This window comes from Streptopelia decaocto (genome assembly GCF_964273445.1).
Source record: "Streptopelia decaocto genome assembly, chromosome: 1".
Lineage (NCBI taxonomy): Eukaryota > Metazoa > Chordata > Aves > Columbiformes > Columbidae > Streptopelia > Streptopelia decaocto.
In genome coordinates, this window is record NC_138663.1 from 151708233 (window position 1) to 151728240 (window position 20008).

The window sequence follows — 20008 nt, forward strand, 5'->3', positions numbered from 1 at the left end:
CACATTCTTACACATATATACAAATTACTTTAATGTTGTTAGTATATTTAAAACTTTTGATTAAGGAAACTAAATTCATGAAAATCAAAGGAAGCAAGCACTTAAGGTATATATCTACATATCTTATGAAACTGACCCTAAAGGAAAGATGTCACTGACAATCAATAAGTTTTAAGCCTAAGTCACTTAAAGAAGAAGGAATGTAGCCCTTAAATGACTCACATGCTTGCAAATATTCTGCCTCCAGAATTTTTCCATTAATTATAATTGTTATTATTACCACTTCTTAATTATATAACCACTCTCAGGATATCAAACATTTTATATCAAATACAATCCTTCATTCTTCCCTTTTAACAGCTGCATAACTGATTACACAAAATAGCAATGAAATTGCAAAAGGAGACTATGTGAGGGAACGGAAGAATATTCTCTCTTGCAGGACACACTGGAAGTTGCCAGATATTCTTATACTCTTTGGCAGATTATCATATAAATTCCAAGTAGTGAGAAATGGAATGTCTCTAAAACTATAATCATTAGGATTATATTAATGATCAATTATTTCATTTCTTTCCTCATCTTTAAAGCACACTCTTTGCCTTTAAAATGCATCTATTATTTTACAAGGGAGTTTAGCTAATTTCATAGTAAAATTGCTAAAAAATAAATACATTATAGCAGTTGGGCTGACTGGGAAGATAAATATAACCTCCAGAAGACCTCTATTTCTATGGAAAGAAATAGAAGTATATAATATATTAAGTGAAAGACTCTGCAGTGGTTGAAGAAAAGACAAATAACGTTTCAGGATCCACTGACATTTCCCTGAGGAACATGTTTTTGTTTTCTTCACAGAAAGGGGAAATGATAGAGATTTTTAATTATCTACTTATGAATCATTAATTAATAAAATGAGATACATTATTATTAGGCATAAGAATACAATATGCACGGGGAAAGGTATTTAATTTTGTATTTCAATGGACATTTGTATCTATTCACTGAAAAACATAAGAACGCCTACAAGTTCCTGCTTTTAGAAAGGTACTCAAGCAGTAAAGCATATCCCATTGCAAACTCTATGATTTTGGGAGCCTTATTTCCCCTTTTCTGGGGCTTATTTTTGTTTGAATTCATACTCAATTATTTTTTCAAGTCATACTAACCAATCACACTATACCTTCTTGTGCTTTACATCGTATCACATGATTAAGATGCTTTATGTTCATAAATTCTAAACGCTTTTTAAATTAGAGCAAAGTTCAAACAATGTATACATACTTCAAAAAGATGAGGTTGACTTTTTATTTCAAAAACTGGGAATAAAATATATATAATTTTATTCTAAAACTCAAATGAAAATTAAAGTCATTATATCTTGATTTCTAACAACAACAGCAACCAGAAAACCATTTACTTACTTTTCATTACAAAGATGAGATTTTGTGAAAGGGAATCTTTATTTTTTTCTATGGCACCAGCAATTTCATAAGTAACCTATAATAAAATATTGTGACATCATTAGTAATGACCAATGCATCTTCTAAAAATCTTACAGCAGTAGAAATGAAGCTAAAGTTTTCTCTCCACTCAACATTAAAAGCTGGCACCACATACTGTCTTTTGCTCCTTTCATAGCCCCAAAAATACCAACTAGGAGAACTGGTTGGTGAACATTGTGTGTCTCTGCAATACAGAAATTTCAGCAGACTGATTCTAAAACGTTTCCACAATGCAAGACTTTGAATCCAAAGTGTAGTGTAGAGCAGAAGGCAGTGATCTTTCCCTGTAGGTTGAGTGAGTTGCTCCCAGATCACAGATCTTCTTGTTAACAGGAAACTGTCACATTGACCATGACAAAACACTCATGGAGCAACCTGAGTCCCAGTTCACACTCAAGACAAGTTCCAGCCATTTATATGTCCTTTGGAGGCAAGTTCAAGTCTACAGGTTATGTACAAATCCCATTTACCTTCCTAACAACTATGTACATAAGGATTGTTGATCACATTAGTTGCCTAATGTCATAATTTCAAGAACAGACACTCCATCTGTCATCTGACTGCAGAGAAACCTTCAAGCATGGGGTGGGCACTCTGAGAAGTGAGTAAAACACAAGGCTCTAGCCAGAGCTCCCGAGGGTACATCCAGAACATCCAAAATGAAGAAATATGGCCAAGTGGCTGTTTTAACTTTGAGACCATCCCAGGAGATATTACACGGAAAAGCAGCACTAAGACCAAAAAAGCAGTCACTGAGCCCAGGGTTGGTGGTGGTTGTTGTTGTTGTGTTTTGTTTTGTTTTGCTTTGTTTGTTTTTTTGTGGTTTTGTGTGTGTTTGTTTGTTTGTTTTTTAATAAATGGGAATGAAAAACAAACAACTAGTTAATTCACAGGCTTTAGATATAAACAGTTCTGACTTGCACAGTAACAGAACCCAAAGGGAATTTTTAAGTTAAAAGAGAAGAAAATTACAGATCATAGTACCTCCAGGATTAGGCAGACACTTAATGGGAATTTCTTAGAATACAGTTTGTTTTTATTTACCTTGGGACCCTGTTTCTATCTAAAGCCTTTTTGAAGTTTTTTATTGGCTTTATATCCTAAGCCCCTCAGATATTTGCCGAAAATTTACCTTTATATCTTTAATAAAGCTTTACACATATAATTAAGATTAGTAATACTAATCAGTGCATTACTTTTGTTTTCCATTGGGTCATTTGACAATTACGGAATGCTATCTTACTCACAAAAGAGATTATATGACTTGGATGTGTATAATCTGTTACAGTTAGTAATTGTCAAATGATGTAATTAGTATGGCGTATGACATTCAAAAGGTATAACAATGGAATTACGTTCCTTTCCATGACAGATGCAATGTTATACGATTTTCTAATTGCATCTCCTAAGGACATACAACATAGTTAGCAAACTATTAGAATAATTTAAGTGTACTATTAAATGCTTTTAGTGTACTTAAAGTAAATGTTCTATCGTACTGCTCCATAAAAGATAATTAACAGAACTTATTTGACAAATCCATAATGCCAGTTCCTAATTGAGTGTCTTAGGCTTCGACTAAATTAGAAGAAGAGAGTTAGTATTGGTGGGAAGACTAGATAAGTATAGCAGTGGGAGATACTATATTATGATTAAGTGCCTAGATTGAAACAAGGAGAAGTTTCAGTACTGGTATAATACACCATCGACTTCTAGAACTATATTCATAAGACATTTCTCATATCACATAAAATACATAAAAGTTTTCAGGATCCTTTCTTGTGAAGAAATTGCTAACTCTAACGGTTTTCCCCTTGAGTTGGTAAATTAATTCACTGCCTAAATACATGAAAACTGACTCAATGAAATGGCACTCTAGGGTTCCATATTCATGGCCAGTCCCACAAAAGAGGAAAATAAAGAAGCCCTATTATAGCTGCCAATTTTGTTAATTTAATCCTGCCCTCTTCAGAGATGCCAACCTACACAGCACTTTGCCTAAAACACATGTATTTCCCTCCATTTTCTTCTATTGGGTTTTTAAAGTAAATCTGGCCAAAATTCTGCATTGACTGGCACTCAACTACAGTGGATAGTTATTCTGAGGAGACAAAAAACAAACAAATATTATATGATTTGGACAGGAAATGTGCACTTGCTTAGATTATGATTCTGGTATTACAAAATATGCTTCTTTTTCTCACTTTTATTTTTTGCAGCTGCTTGTTCTATATTGTTCTACATGAATTCTTTGGGGTAGAGAGTGTGTAAACCTACATGTTAACCAAAGGAAACAAGATCTTCAGATACTATCTGAACTAGTTGAACTATTTTTGTTAAAAAAGAAAATAGTGTGCAGTTCCACACTGCATTTTATTTCATTAAAACAGATTAAAACAAGAAAGGGACTTGATTTGCTTTCCTTCTTGATTTAAGTTCAAAGGAACAGAGCTTAACCTAAACACAGTGGTAGTGGGGCAAGCCAAACGTTCATCTAGTCCTGGATATTTAAGGAAAAATACTGAGGAATACTTCCACTCTGCCTCTCACCAGTCCTCCCCTCAGCTTCCAAGGTTTTGCCCATTAGGGAGCTCCTGACCTGTGGGCTGTATCTCATTTTCATGTTTAATATCTCTGGAATGACGTTTCCTCCTCAAGTTTCTGTTTCCAGAACTCATTAACATTTTGAGCATCTATAACGCTTTTTGGCAACAAGTTTCACTAGTTACTAGCTATGTGAAAAAAATACTTAATTTCATTTGTTTTGAACCTGTTTTCTGGTCATTTAAGTTTGCACAGCTAGTTTTAATATAATGACAACTAGGAGAAACAAATGAGTTAAAAAAACAACACCAAGAAAACAGGAAGCTCACACACCAAACGTGCACAGATCTGACTTTGGGAACTGCTCGTTCCTCTTCTCTTCTTACATACTCTTGCCCCTTTGGCTCATTTGGTTCTCCTGCTATTCTGCTGTACATCTTTTCTCAGAAATTTCTTTTCTGAACTGAAGTATCACCTCTCATAACATCTGACTTTGTAAGGAATTTTATCTAAGTTCAATTGATTTCCCAATATACTTTATTAACAGTGCCACCTTTACACATAATTTTCATCAATTCCTCCAAATATTTTATTTTATAAATAGTATTCATATCTTATGATTGGCCAAAAGCACTCACAGTTAATGGCAAAACCAGCAGGAACCCTAAAACAAGCTAGGGAAATTCCACCTGGAATGTTAAGGTAGATTTGGTTGCAATCACAGTTAAAAGGGAAAATTTTGCTATTTTAATAATAATTGCAAGATTTGCATGTGTTGTTAAATTCAGTTAATATGAAAATAATCAGTTCATACAGATAAAAGAGAAAGTTTTCAGAACACGTGTGAGGACAATTTCAAGGCACAGAGTGTCACTTGTAGTTAATTTTCTGCCAGTACTTAAATGTTAGTGATAAAATATAAAAGCTTGAATGTGCTATTTTTTTATTAGGATCATTGGGCTTCTTAGACTCCTAAAACAGGCCTTGTTAAGCAATGAGCAAAGTAAATAATTTTATATAGTCTGTGAAGTCTTATTCTAACACTGTGATAGAAATAATTGCATATTGAAACCAGCAAGATAAAATAGGAGGGGAGATGGGGAGAAATGTTCTATTTTTTTTTTCTCCTGTAAGTAGAAGTCCAAAATCAAGTCTATTTGAAGAAAGAAAAACAGAAAAGGAGAAAAAAAAAAAAAACCACAACTATCTCATCTGCGTGGAAAAGTGAATATTTATCAAGTAACCTTTATAGGCTTTGGTATAGCTTAGACTAGACTGATTTGATTGTTATGTCTGGGGATTCAGCCCCAGGAAAAAATAGAGAAAATGAAAGCATCCTTATTGATTAATCCATCTCCTTTTGTCTTTTGATTTAGAGGTTCAGTTTCAGAGTCTGCCTAGGATATAGAAGGCATTTCAGAGAAGACTGCCTTGCTGAAGGTGAGCTGACAGCTGAGAGGCATTTTTGAAGTGCCCATAGCTGAGAAATGGAACAGACATTGATCTGCACTTAAAGGACATTATGTGCACTGGTTTATAGAGCAAAGAAGTTGGTCTTTAGGTCTCACCAGTATATTAGAGTACTGCAAGTTAAAACAGTGGCAAGAGAAAGTGACAAGGGGCTCATCTGATTTGTAAATTCAAGTACAAATTTAAACTGCAGAAAACTTAAATTATGACAACACATTGTTCAGATTACATGAACAATGGGCAAATAGTTCATTATCTTGAACACCAGTGTGTTAAATACCACTATTAGCTAAAACTGTGTCTCTTGGCATTGTGCTAGGACAATATACTTCTGATTTACTTATTGACATGTTAATTCTTCCATAAATTTAAAAAGAAGAACTTTGAGTCCTCGAGAAAGTTTGGTGATGGAATAGTATTCTTCAAAAGTCATGACTATAAGTAATGCTACAGTTCAGAGATATAATTCAAGTGAAGCTCTTTGTTATGTGAGAGCCTGCAATGTAAATATTAATGTTATCAATAAAAGTACTTAGAAATTCAGTATTACACATTCTTAGTATAGTTTCAGCTGATGGTGGGATGCATTGATCAACCGCACCCATAAAAACGTTCGTTTTCTCAAGGCGAGCACTCAGCACAGAGTCAGCGTGCCTCCTCCTCTCCTCTCCTCTCCTCTCCTCTCCTCTCCTCTCCTCTCCTCTCCTCTCCTCTCCTCTCCTCTCCTCTCCTCTCCTCTCCTCTCCTCTCCTCTCCTCTCCTCTCCTCTCCTCTCCTCTCCTCTCCTCTCCTCCTCTCTCCTCTCCTCTCCTCTCCTCTCCTCTCCTCTCCTCTCCTCTCCTCTCCTCTCCTCTCCTCTCCTCTCCTCTCCTCTCCTCTCCTCTCCTCTCCTCTCCTCTCCTCTCCTCTCCTCTCCTCTCCTCTCCTCTCCTCTCCTCTCCTCTCCTCTCCTCTCCTCTCCTCTCCTCTCCTCTCCTCTCCTCTCCTCTCCTCTCCTCTCCTCTCCTCTCCTCTCCTCTCCTCTCCTCTCTCCTCTCCTCTCCTCTCCTCTCCTCTCCTCTCCTCTCCTCTCCTCTCCTCTCCTCTCCTCTCCTCTCCTCTCCTCTCCTCTCTCCTCTCCCTCTCCACTCTCCTCTCCCTCTCCACTCTCCTCTCCCTCTCCACTCTCCTCTCCTCTCTCCTCTCCCTCTCCCTCTCCACTCTCCTCTCCCTCTCCTCTCCCTCTCCTCTCCCTCTCCTCTCTCCTCTCCCTCTCCCTCTCCACTCTCCTCTCCCTCTCCTCTCCCTCTCCTCTCCTCTCCTCTCCCTCTCCACTCTCCTCTCCTCTCCTCTCCTCTCCTCTCCTCTCCTCTCCTCTCCTCTCCTCTCCTCTCCTCTCCTCTCCTCTCCTCTCCTCTCCTCTCCTCTCCTCTCCTCTCCTCTCCTCTCCTCTCCTCTCCTCTCCTCCTCTCTCCTCTCCTCTCCTCTCCTCTCCTCTCCTCTCCTCTCCTCTCCTCTCCTCTCCTCTCCTCTCCTCTCCTCTCCTCTCCTCTCCTCTCCTCTCCTCTCCTCTCCTCTCCTCTCCTCTCTCCTCTCCCTCTCCACTCTCCTCTCCCTCTCCACTCTCCTCTCCCTCTCCACTCTCCTCTCCCTCTCCACTCTCCTCTCCCTCTCCACTCTCCTCTCCCTCTCCCTCTCCACTCTCCTCTCCCTCTCCCTCTCCACTCTCCTCTCTCTCTCCCCTCCCCTCCCCTCCCCTCCCCTCCCCTCCCCTCCCCTCCCCTCCCCTCTCCCCTCTCCCCTCTCCTCTCCTGGTGCTGCCAGGCACAGTCTCGGTGAGAAGCAGCTGAGAACACCCACGTGCATGTCAAGCATCAGAAACAAAGCAACATCCCGGATGAGCAGAATTTTTCCAGAAGAGATCAGACTGTCGGAGTTCAGGGAAATGTGTTAAACAACCTTCAGATAAAGCCTTCCACTAGGAATTTTTTTTTTCTTTTTAGTAATACAAAACCTAAATAATTTTTTTTTCTACCTTCTGCCTGAACAGAACAGATAAGCTTTTTGTCTTACAGCACTCAGACACCAAGACATTAAAGAGCTCTTAGAAGAGACTCATAATGTGTCAAGGCATTGTAGAATTCCGTTCAGCTGCAAAATTAAAACTGGGAGATAAAGTAAAATACTCGATATGATCAAGTACTAATGTTCACAGTGGCCTTTGCAGAGCATGTGTTCGTATAGTTAAAAACTGTATCATATTGCCCATGCACAAAAAGACAGATTTAGTGTCATGCAGGCATAATAGTAAAATTCAAGATAAAGGAATAAAAAGGTGTTGCTGGTTTTTTTTTTTTTTTAAATTTCTTTCACAGGATCATTCTGTCACCTTTGTGTAATACAGTGTTCTCTCTCAGTTTCCACTGAAAAATCTCACTCCGTGTTGATTTCTTCTATGTTCAGAGGCTTACTTATGCATATTGTTTTACTCTTTTATTCTGTTCTCTTCATTCCAAAACAGTAAAGAAAGTGTAAAAAAAAAAAAAAAAAGTCTCTCAAAATGGTATCATGCATATAGATTTTCTTAAAGCATTTTTTTCACCAGAAATTCAAGTATAGATTCCAAATTCTTTAGTATTTTTTCCCTTACTCTGACCCTCTTCCTCCCATAAGCCTTCTCAGGCTCATTTTGAGCTCATGATTTGTTTTTTCATTTCCAACGCATTATCTCTTCTTTTTTCTCTCAGTACTGACTTTCCTGAAATGGCCTAAGGCTCCTTAGGATTGGAACAACAACATGGTTTGTGTAGTCCTAAGGAAAGCTACTGGGCAAAAAAACATAATGGAAGGGGCAATACCTAACAATGAATGACTACCATCAATCAAACACACTTGATATCGAAAGAAACAATTTTTCTGTTACTATCCTCACACAAAACGTTAAGAGTCTTTAAAACTGCATGGACAGATCTGTATCAGCCATAACTCTCTCATCGCATAAAGCTAGAGATATCAGTTTTGTTCACAAAAGGCTGTTTGTCGATCTCAAATATATAGAAGAGGTCTCTTCAGTGAGGTAGTATTTTTAATAGCTGCATTTTCAGTATAACTGCACTTATGAGTTGCTAAAATAGCTACTGTAAGTGTCTGAGTAAAGATATGAACCCAATTCTTCCTGGGCTTTGAGCTACACACATAAACTACTGATGAAAAGGAGCCCAAATTACAAGGGTCCATATGAGATTCATACCAGGGCCAACATAGAATATTAGGGTGTTTTTGTTCTAGATGACTTGGAGTAGCAGCTGTTTCACATTGGCTCTGACCTACATTGCACTTATAACTTTTTGTAACCTAGAGAAATCAGGTTAGCTGTCTGTTGTCTGCCTTTGCCTTCTGTTTGGCACAGACCAGCATTCAGTGTGACTTCCTCCACAAACACCAGCACAGACACATCACTGGAATATAAAAGATTAAGCCTAGAAGTAAAAAATTTCATGTTCAATTACCTGTCACATTTTCCTGATAATGCTTTTTCTACCCTCCAGTTATACTCATGTAAATAAGGAGAAGATTTACCAAGTTAAAGGAGTTACAATCAGAGAAAAAATGCGGTAAGTGACAGTAAAATCAAGCCTCCTTACTTTAAATTCGGGGATCTCTGAAGGTAATGACACAGAGAAAGATTGCTTTATACTTCACTTACTTTAGACTCATGTAATTGATATTAGACTATAAAAGCAGGTCTCAAAATCTGCCAAACTATACTGTTACTTTATATATGAAATTCTTATTTTTGAGTGCCAATAAAACCTGGTATATTTAAAAGCCTGATCCTTTGACAATTTCCATAAAGTGTAAATCACAAATGACTTCTATAAAAAGCTACTAAATGTAGTAAGTACTAGCACAATATAAAGAACAGCATCAGCAGTTTTAAAATCCCAGATTTTATTACTTAACTTATTCATGTATTAAGACATCCTAGTTGGAGAATAAACTCAATGTATACAATTTTTAGTACAGTAAATGTAAATACCTATCATGAATCACTGGAAATTTATATCTATGATAGTGACATAACAATTCCATGAGATATCAAAAATGCAAGTGTCTTTAAGGATTTTGCTCAGTCACAACTAATGGGAGAGGAGAGTTAAGCACTTGTACAGGAACTTTTCTGTTTTGGAGGGACGAGCATTTTACTGCCATAAGGATGCAAAGAGCAACCTGACTGTCTGGAATATTTCCTTGGCCAATGTAAATCAACAGATCTCCATTGACTTCAAAAGAATGTATGAATTTGCATTTCTTGGAGAGCTGTCTATTTGTTACTACTTTTAGATTAAATGTCATTACTATTATTAGGAAAAGATCAAATCAAGGGTCTGTGCTGCCAAAAAAAACCCCACAACTAAACAACCATGCAAGGATAAAACACACATTAATGAAAAGTGTACCCCTTATTACTCACAGTTTAACTTTCAGAAATGGGCACCTGAAACTTTGTTCTTAACTAATGTTCCTACTGAGTGTTTCTTCAGACAATGAGACACATATTTTTTTCATTTGGAAGAAATTTTTGTATTGTTCTGGTTGTGATTTTAATGCAGCTGCCTTGCTGATGCTGTCATGTCAGTTTTTTGATATGTGGAACCTTTTAAAGCTATTGTGATAAATTTGTATAACCACAGTAGAACTCCATGAAAAAAATATTTGCCTAACAAGTATAGAACAGATTTATAAACTAATTTAGACATCTGCAGTCCATGGTTAGCTTTAACTCTATCATTTTAAGTGCTAATAATTTTCACAAAATCTTTGTGGTGCTGTTATCTAACCACTTCATGCTCACATTCCTACTGAAAAGTCCCAATAGTGGAGATATTCAAACCACTTAACTTTGGCAAATAATTTGAATTTGGATAGAAGGCCTTATGATGAAAGAAGAGCCTCCAGGGAGTTATTCAGAGTATTTAGGTTAGGAATTTAAGCACTGCCCAAATAGTCTTAATCCTTTCCATAATGATCACATTTCTGTCATCGGGCAAGAACAAATTTGCCTGCATCAGAACACTACTCATCACTTCCATTGACTTCATTTCCAAATGAGGAGCCACAAAATAGCCCTTTCCCCTTTGATATTGCTGTAAAGGACCCTTATCTGGTTAAAGAAGCCGAAGTGTGCACATTCCAACCTCTCATCTGTCCTGGAGAGCTCAGGGCATATAATGTTACCTTGAGATATGACAGAGCCAGCAAGTCTTTTTTTGGTGACTTGGAGACAAGCCTTGAACATTCCTTATAACAGTACCCACTACCAGTAAGCGGACTGACTGGGTGTTGAACAACTTAAATCTGTTCCACCTAAAACATTCATCATAGCAGATGTTGTGTTATTCAGCACCTTTAGCAGCATGGATTAGAATTATTTTTCTGGTGTTCTTACCCTGGAAAGCACATAAAACTCCCTTCTGAACCTAAACTGATTTTTTTTTTAGCAGCATACCACATAAACCCCCTCGCATTTGCCACTTAGAAAATCATGTGAGAGAAGGTTGCTCTAGTTACCTCTAACAATTAGCAGCAGCAAAGATATTACATCTGTTTTAGAACTGTTATATGATTTCTAATTAAAAGACTTTATCATAGCTGCCCAATTTCTTGTTTGTTGAAATTATCTCTTCTGTCTGTTGCTTAGGTAAAGAGAGTCCAGGTGTCAGTCATCTGGTTATACTGAAGCACCTGCTCTTTACGTGTGTCTTCCATGAAGGACTGGGAATTGATTAGAAAAGTATCATGTGCTGCCACTAAATTCTAAAAAATCCAGGTTCTGCCTGACAACAGGTTTTACTAAGATCTCAGGTTTAAAGTGACCTATTACCTAAAATCATCAACTAATAACACAGTTATGTTCATATACAACACAGTGTATGTGATCCTGATGTGGTGGTTCTGAGGCAGAGTAGCTAAACAGTTTCTAAGTGTTCTATGCACAAAGCTGTTAGTGGACTCCATCCGTGGATGGATGGCTCATGGGATCATCTGCATAAGACTTGGAAAATGTGAAAGGACACCGAACAAGTTGTTCAGATGTGAAGACAGATTCCTGTAGCTTTCAGTCTATGTACTCACCTGATTTCAGTGGAAATTTTGGAAAAGTGGTAACTAAGAGCCCCCATTGTATTGTGCCTGTACAATCTGCGTTCATTAGCTCATTTCGAATACCATGCTTTGGACAGACAGAAGTGGGAGCATGTTAGATAATCACAGAGGGGCCATTCTGTCAGATTATCTAAAAAAAAAAATTATCCCTTTAGACAACTACCTATTTTGCTTGCTTTGGGCTGTGGGTGGTTGTGGAGACAACATGAAAATGAGGGAGTATTGGAAAGAAAAGGGTAAGAGGTCTGTTTTACTGAACTGATTACACTTTTCCCATGGACACAGCAGGAAGGGAAATGCAAAACATTCATCCTGTTTTACAGCCATATTTAGAGACACTTACCACGTTCTGGGATTTTGAAGAAAAAAAAAGAAAAAAAAAACATGCTGGTATGCAAGGTATCTACATATATGGCACTGGATCTACAGGCAACCTATACTGTTCTGGAATAACATTTGAAAGCTAAGTGACAGTCAACTAAAATGGCATTAAACATTTATGGTGAGGTATCTGAATCACCCCCTTCTTCAGTAAGTGCTTACAATGAAGATACAATTTAGGAGACGGAATTAGGTAGCCTGAATCCTGCACAATATAATATAAATTATTTTGTATACTATTTTATATACTAGATATTGCACTGAGATTCTAAGTTGTCCTCTGAAAATTCACCACTAGAAAGTGAATTGTTATTTATAGCCAGGAGCTGGAGAAGCCATGCAGAATTTTATTCTGTTTATTCTTTTGCATTAACTGTGAGTAACCAATCATTCAAACAACTTACCCTCCCAGCATAATGCATAACAGTGAAGGTGGAGCCCTGATCCTTTGGGGCAAGGTTACCATTTCCATCCTTTGTGGAGGAATATACTGTATTTGAGTCCAATGTATCCAGGTAAGACTGAATGCGTTTTGACAGACTATGTTCCACAGACCAAATAGACTGGCTTTCTTCATCTAGCATTGACAAAAAGCCTGATGGTTTCTGAAATGAAAAATAGATTTTTCTCATTTTATACAGGAGAAATAGAATTTCATTTTTTTGCTTGCAGATTAACACAGCTTGTGGTTTAGTAAACAGAAACATGTATCACCTAAAAGGAAAGGAAAAGTTGGTTAAAATATTCTGCTAAGTCCCTCAGGCTATGCGCATCAGATAATTCTGCAAGAAACATCGAGAATCATATTTCAGTTGCCAAAAATGGTAACTGTTGATGATCTTTTAGGAAACGGATTGGGCTGCTTCCTTCATAGAAGTTATACTCCAGAAACCAGCTTCAGGCATGAAAGGAATTGTCAGGCTTACAACAGAGACTTGTCAGTTCTATAGCTGCATTAAGGACATGGCATGACACACAGATGCTACACGTGAATCAGTACGGGCAAGGAATTTCTGTGTATCTTGTTCAACCCTGGACTTTTACAAATCTCTGTTAGCCCCTGAGCTATGGGGGCAGTTATGACAGCTCTCTCTGTGGTCTCTTTGCAACCATAACTTTCTCTACAGACTCATAAATCAGGCAAAAGTTTGTATTAGTCTAATATGCAGAGGCTGTGTATAAATATACGTGGTGTAAAATGGACATGAAAACTACCTGAAAGAAAAAATCCAAGGCTGCAGTATGGTTAGGGGGAGAATACACCGTTTCCATGGTAACTCCTTCTTGTACACATTCTGCTTGCTCTTGTAGGAAAAGCACTTCGTTGATGTACTGGTGTATCTTCTCGTTGGTCATGTTGACACACAGCTATTGTAAAATGAAGAAAAAATGAGTATTAGAGGTTTACTGGAAAATTCATCTATGTAGATTTTACTGCTTGATTGATATTGAATTTGATGAAATGTCAATCCACAATATCTTATCTCTCAGCAGACCATAGATTTGCAAGACCCCAGGGAAATTTGCATTTTAAGAGCTATTAGTATTAAATTGAGAATAAACAGTTTTCTGCCTGTACATTTCATTGTGAATTCCACATAAGAATTATCAAATACCAGCATTATTGAATACAGTGCAAATTTACACTAATTCTATTGATTGAAGTGGGATAACTCTATGTATAAATTGGTACACTTAATATACTTCTGCAGTTTACATTCAGGAAGACTACACAGAGGCAATGTGCTTTTAGAAAAAATAACTACATATTTGGTTAGGATCCTGACTCTGTAGTTACTTCAACGTTGACAAAGAAATTCCAGCTCTGCTTCCACATATAATGTCACGGAAGTCTAAAGAAGTCTCTGAAGAACTCATTGTGTTTTGTCCAAAAGTATGTTATATAAACAACTAGAGACATTTTACTGGATGCTTCTCTCCATTTTATTGATATTCTAAGTGAAGATTGGCAAGAAAATGGTCTTCAATAGCAAAGTTCAAAGCTTGGAGAGATAAATAATATAAAACCCTCTAAAATATTTCCTTTGATTGCCTTATAAGAGGTGTAGTGCCACTTTTGAAAAATAAATAGTTCAACAGGAATTTGAGTTTCAATTAAAAACAGGTGGGAGTTGTACCAGCTTATTTTGAGACCTTTCATATTTTATTCAAACACACAATCTGCAAAAAAGTAAATATTTAATAACTTTGTGGAATAAATGTTTTAACTGTTTTATTTCTATTAAAGTGGAAATTTTAGTGGAAAATTCTCAAATTTCCTCCAATGCTAGACTAACTATCACTAAGAAATTAAGAAAACAGAAAATCCTAAAAGGGTGGAAGAACCCTTTATATGAGGACTGGTGCAAGTAATGCTCGCATGCAAGTCTCTTCTCAGACTAAAGTAGCCACATATTTGTTTTGGCCACAAACTGTATCTTCTATGAATAAAGAGTATAAAAGCAATTCTACCAGCAAGTCATATTAAAAAAATGAAATATTTAAATTGATCCTAAAAGTGCATGGCTTAACAATCAGATGAGTGAAAAGAACCCAAGAAATGTGTAATAGCTGCCTGAATTTTCCATTAACACCTCATGCTGGTAGAGTCAACCTGTACGTGCTATACAATGAAATAGACCGGTGTGAATAACAGTAGGAAGAAATAAAACAAAAACCTCATTTTATAACCAAATGTCTGCTATTAACTGTCTTTACCAATGCATGATGGTAGAGAGAAGACAGCCTTGAATAAAACCACTGTTTTTTAAAACTGGGATTTCTAGAGATTCAGATTGTTATTTCATTTTATTAACAATGAAAGTACACAATTGACTTACACTATCTACTTATTTTATGGAAAAAGACAGTTGTTTTGACTTCGTGGCAGGCAAAATATGCTTTATTGAGCACTTTTCAAATTCAAATTCTTATTACAAACTTTTAGTAATATAAGCAAATACTGACAGAGTGGCAGACTTGCCACAATGACAGTAAGGTTCTGCAAACCAGAGCAGAGAGCAAGCTGAAGTGCTTATCTTAATACAAAGTGCAAGCTGCTCCAAAGCTGCTTTCTCTAGCAGTGGCTGTAACAGCTCTGTGGAAAGAGAACCAGGAGACCAGTCAGGGACTGCTGAAAAGCAAGACATTCTGATCATATCTTTCTCCATTTCTATGTTTTATACAACCTGCTGGGAAAAGTTAATAAAATGACTGTTTCAAATTAAAAGCTCAGCACAGGTTGACATAATAATTAAAAGAGCTGAAATGTAGAAATCAGATGAAAATGAACTCAACTAGCTTTGCTAACCCAGCTTCTTTTGCTCCACGTCATGTGAGGTATTGTACAAAACAATTACATATTTTCTGTCCAAAGATATGAAAAATTCAGAAAACTGCATTTTTAAAACATGCATTTAATTGCACTCATAAAAATTAGATAGAAATATAGTAGCAATAAAATAAAATACAACAAAATTTTAACCTAAAATAAATGTTGTGGGAATATGTTTAAGCATTGTATATTTGCTTTACCTTAGAGCATCACTCAACATTACGTATGGTACTTTTTGTCACTAAACATTGTTAAACTGGGTTTTGCATGCCTCTCAAAGGCTCCATTGTATGTCTCTTCTGTAAGAAATCCTCTATCTTCCTTTCTAATCCTAAACTCACTATCATGTCTCAGTGAAAACATGCACATCATCTTTTTGCCCAAGTCTTCATTAAAAAGTACTTATTGAACTTGCAGAATCATCCAAATTGTAGAATTAGGAAAAGAATATAGTGGACTTTCATAAAAGCAATTCATCACATTAGACAGGGTTAGCTTGGTTTCTCTTCTGTCACTACATTTGACGAGTTAGTATTATTAAGTGTACTGTAAAATCAAATTTAGGTAGAATACCAAAATTGTACTGTACTCTGAAGACAAAAAAACACCTAGGACTCCTGAAATTTTTCTGCTCTTCACTTTCTAGAAATAACTATCTGAAAATGCATAGGCAAAAAAAGGGAATTTGTGAAAAGAAAATTTGGTGGCTGTCAATCAGTGAGGGAATGATGGATGGAAACACCCTTTGGAAAGCTCATTTACATCCTTTGGTCATGCAGAAGAATTAGCTCTCTCAAGGGATGGGTATTCAGAGCATGGAGTAGAGCTTACAGCTGTCAAATCAACACATCTATCAAGCCACATGTTACGGGCCAAGATGATGAAACTACAATGCCAAGTTTGATTTGCAAGGATGTGCTCTGGCATTTCTCACAAACGTAATTCTAAGATAGTGGAAGGCAGAATCATCTTCTATTTGCTGAGGTTGTACTCAGAAAATATTATTAAACCTAAGGCTGATAATCACTTATTTCTCAGAAGTATGTAAGTACTGTAGGATTAAGAAAGAGTGCTGCTGTGGAAAAGTAAGATATCAGTTAAAAAATGTCCTTGTGCAGCATTTTAGCTATCAATCACAAACTGAATCTAGCTGGGAACCTCAATTTTAGATAAATTATTTTATTTTTGGCCAAAAAGTGTCTACCATAAAAGAATAAAGAAAAAAATTAACACTTTCATGTCAGGTACATGATAAGCCAATTTTAAAACTAGAGAAAAGACCAAAGAGACTGAGACGGAACAGGGATACACCATGACAAAAGCCATACAGCATGTAAGATCCACAGGAACCTCATCAAGGAACAAATTAAAACACAGCATCGCCAGGCCCCTCAAGGAGGGAGTAGGATCTTCCAGCCCCACTCAGCTTTGCCGGGGATCCCCCCTTCATGGGCCTGCTCCCCGGTGACAACATAGCAGTGCCAGGTTCCATCTCCAGCTTCTCCTGACAGGATCCCAGCCCCAGCTTGCCATGTCAGAGCTGTTGATGGGTGCCGTTTCAGGCCCTGTCTCTGCCCATCGTACTCAAGCCCTGTGGGATGGTGTCCATCAGGGAGGGCATGGCTGGCCCTGGGGTCCTCCTGGTGCCCGGCTCCCTGATGCCAAGGATCAGCTGGTTCTCGCTGCTCCACAACAAGGATGTTAAAACCTTCCTCTGTATGAACACTAGGAAAACTCTAACTTTAGAATATATTATTTTCCCCGGTTAAAGGCTGAATTAAGATAGTAAAACACCGTCCCTCATCCTACGGGGGATAAGGAGTGCCCCAGCACTGGGAGCTGCAGTGGGAGGTTCTGCATTCAAGTACCTATGTAGTATCAGAGCCCAGGGTGCACCAGGAGCCACCTGTTCCACAGGCGATGACAGAAGCGAGCAGGACCATCCACCTATGCTAGGGATGTCAAACTCATTTTCACTAGGAGCCACATCAGCCTTGCGGCTGCCTTCAAAGGGCTGAAAGTATACTCCTAAAATTACATTCGGCCCTTCAAAAGCAACTGCTAGGGTGATGTGGCCCCCGGTGAAAATGAATTTGACACCCCTGATCTATGCTCTGGACAGGCAAAACCAAAGAAGGCTGATTTCTTCTGAAAAAAGAAAAGAAAAAGAAAAAGAAAAAGAAAAAGAAAAAGAAAAAGAAAAAGAAAAAGAAAAAGAAAAAGAAAAAGAAAAAGAAAAAGAAAAAGAAAAAGAAAAAGAAAAAGAAAAAGAAAAAAGAAAAGAAAAGAAAAGAAAAGAAAAGAAAAGAAAAGAAAAGAAAAGAAAAGAAAAGAAAAGAAAAGAAAAGAAAAGAAAAGAAAAGAAAAGAAAAGAAAAGAAAAGAAAAGAAAAGAAAAGAAAAGGAGAAAAGAAGAAGAGAAAAGAAAGGAAGGAAAAGAAAGGAAAGGAAAGGAAAAGAAAGAAAGGAAGGAAAAGAAAGGAAAGGAAAGGAAAAGAAAGAAAGGAAAGGAAAAGAAAGAAAAGAAAAAAGAAAAGAAAAGAAAAGAAAAGAAAAGAAAAGAAAAGAAAAGAAAAGAAAAGAAAAGAAAAGAAAAGAAAAGAAAAGAAAAGAAAAGAAAAGAAAAGAAAAGAAAAGAAAAGAAAAGAAAAGAAAAGAAAAGAAAAGAAAAGAAAAGAAAAGAATATTGGAATGCCCCTTCAGACTGCCTGAATGCAGACACTGGTGTGTGTGACCTCCCTGTCTGCTATCACTGAGATTGCAATGACTGTAGTAAAGTTGTCATGTAACTTTTATCTATTCATATCCATCCACCCACAAAACAGACAACATGAGCTTACATTTGGATACCTAGAAGTGGTCTCATGGCTGAGGCAATGTAATTTTATAAAAAAAATTCTGTAATGGCTGTTTTGGCTAGGAAAGGTCACATGACAAAATTAAATGAAGTCTCAGCAGCATTAACTGAAGAAAACATGCTGAGGAGTTAAAACCTACCGTAGCTAAGCATAAATGTAGGTGAAAATTCCTTTGAACATAGCTGGGTTGTATGAGCTTTTCTGCCTCGCCATAGTGACTCTAGAGTGTTCTGTGCTCTCAGAGCCAGCTGGCTCCCATTGCGAAAGAGGTGCTGCACAGAGCTGCCACAGAAGACATCCCTCTCGCAGCACTCCACTGCATCCCATGGATAATGACACACATACTTTATTGGGTATAGAGTTGAATGGGGGTGAAGAGACACTTGACTGCTTCTGTAATCTGTGGTGCTAATTCCAATAAATCACTTATATTTCCTATAAAGAGGAGATATATATATATATATATATATATATATACATATACACTTCCTTCTGCAAAACTTAAAAGGTCTTCAGGGCAAAATGCTATGCAAGAGCTAAACATGTTATCTAGCAACAGCTACATATTTTTTCAGTTTATCACTTAAATCGGATGTCAGAGGGAAAAGACTACTGGAGTCCACTTTATTTATCTGCATTATTGCTCTTTATGATGCTTCCACAACTACAGACCTCCATTTCTGTAGAAAGACCTGACTTTCTGCAGGAGGAAGAAAAGCTACTCTTGCAACTCTAAGGTCTGGTTCTTCTGCTATAATACAGTTTTCTTAGAAACAACTAGGGGAAAATTATACAGGCAACTTTATCAGCCTTCCCTCCTGCTTATTGCCTGTTAGGTTCATTTGCTGTGAGTTCTTTCCATTTGTGTTGCAGGCCCTTCTGGTCAAAGAAGATACTAGCCATAAAGACATAAAGAAGACAGCAGCATTTCTCGACTGCATTATTTGGAGTTGTGGTGTGAAGGAACTATGAATAAGAACTGACCTAGTCTTAAACTTTACCAGAAGTAGACATTTTCTACTTTAAAAGAAGCACAGATTAAACCGTAAACAAATATAGTACCTTTCAAACAAGGGTACCTAAGAAAACATTGAAAACTAGCACTCAAAACTGCCATTTCTATTTTTGCTAGAGCACTCATATTTCCTGAAATGAACACAAAATGAAGGCCATTTCTGTACAGAACAGGCCAGACAAATCTGTGCTTGCCTCTGCCCATGTTCCAGCATGGCTGTATACAAAGCTGTTCTGGCACAGCAGGTATGCAGCTGCTCTAGGAAAATACTGTTCCCAAGCTAATGATCACTGCTAGGAAGTGACTGTAAATTGTAATTGACATGAGCTAAAAGTGTGTTGTAGTCATTTACCACGGCTCAGCTGATGAGCAGTAACTCCCTGAGTCCTGGTATTTCAGAAGCTTTCAGTCTTTATTCAGCAATGACTCCCTCAGACTGTGACTTCCAAAAACACCGTCCCCTGTCTTTCAGCTCTTAAATTTCATACCAAAAATCACAACTCCACTTACTATTGCTTAATCCATAGACTTACTTACTGGTATTTTAGAATTACATGTCCAATTTTTGCTATTATAAATATAATGTATCACACATGCTCTATAAAAGGAAGGCTTACCAATGCTCATTAAGTATAAGGAAAACTCAACACATAATACAGTTTTTAACTTCTAACATTGCCTTCTTTGTGACCATCTATAAACCTTTTCTTCTTACTAACTGCTAGTCATATCGTTTTGCCTGCAGAGTTACCAGATTC

General features: G+C 37.3%; 1 protein-coding gene across 1 annotated transcript in view; it reads right to left on the bottom strand.

The window, feature by feature from the left end:
- MYO16 (myosin XVI) overlaps positions 1 to 20008 on the bottom strand; it is a 379702-nt gene that overhangs the window by 91157 nt on the left and 268537 nt on the right. The window contains exons 22-24 of the mRNA XM_082054681.1: positions 13260 to 13412; positions 12449 to 12649; positions 1425 to 1500 (exon numbers count right to left, since the gene is read on the bottom strand). Coding sequence (XP_081910807.1) covers positions 1425 to 1500; positions 12449 to 12649; positions 13260 to 13412 — 430 coding nt within the window. The remainder of the gene's footprint in view (positions 1 to 1424; positions 1501 to 12448; positions 12650 to 13259; positions 13413 to 20008) is intronic.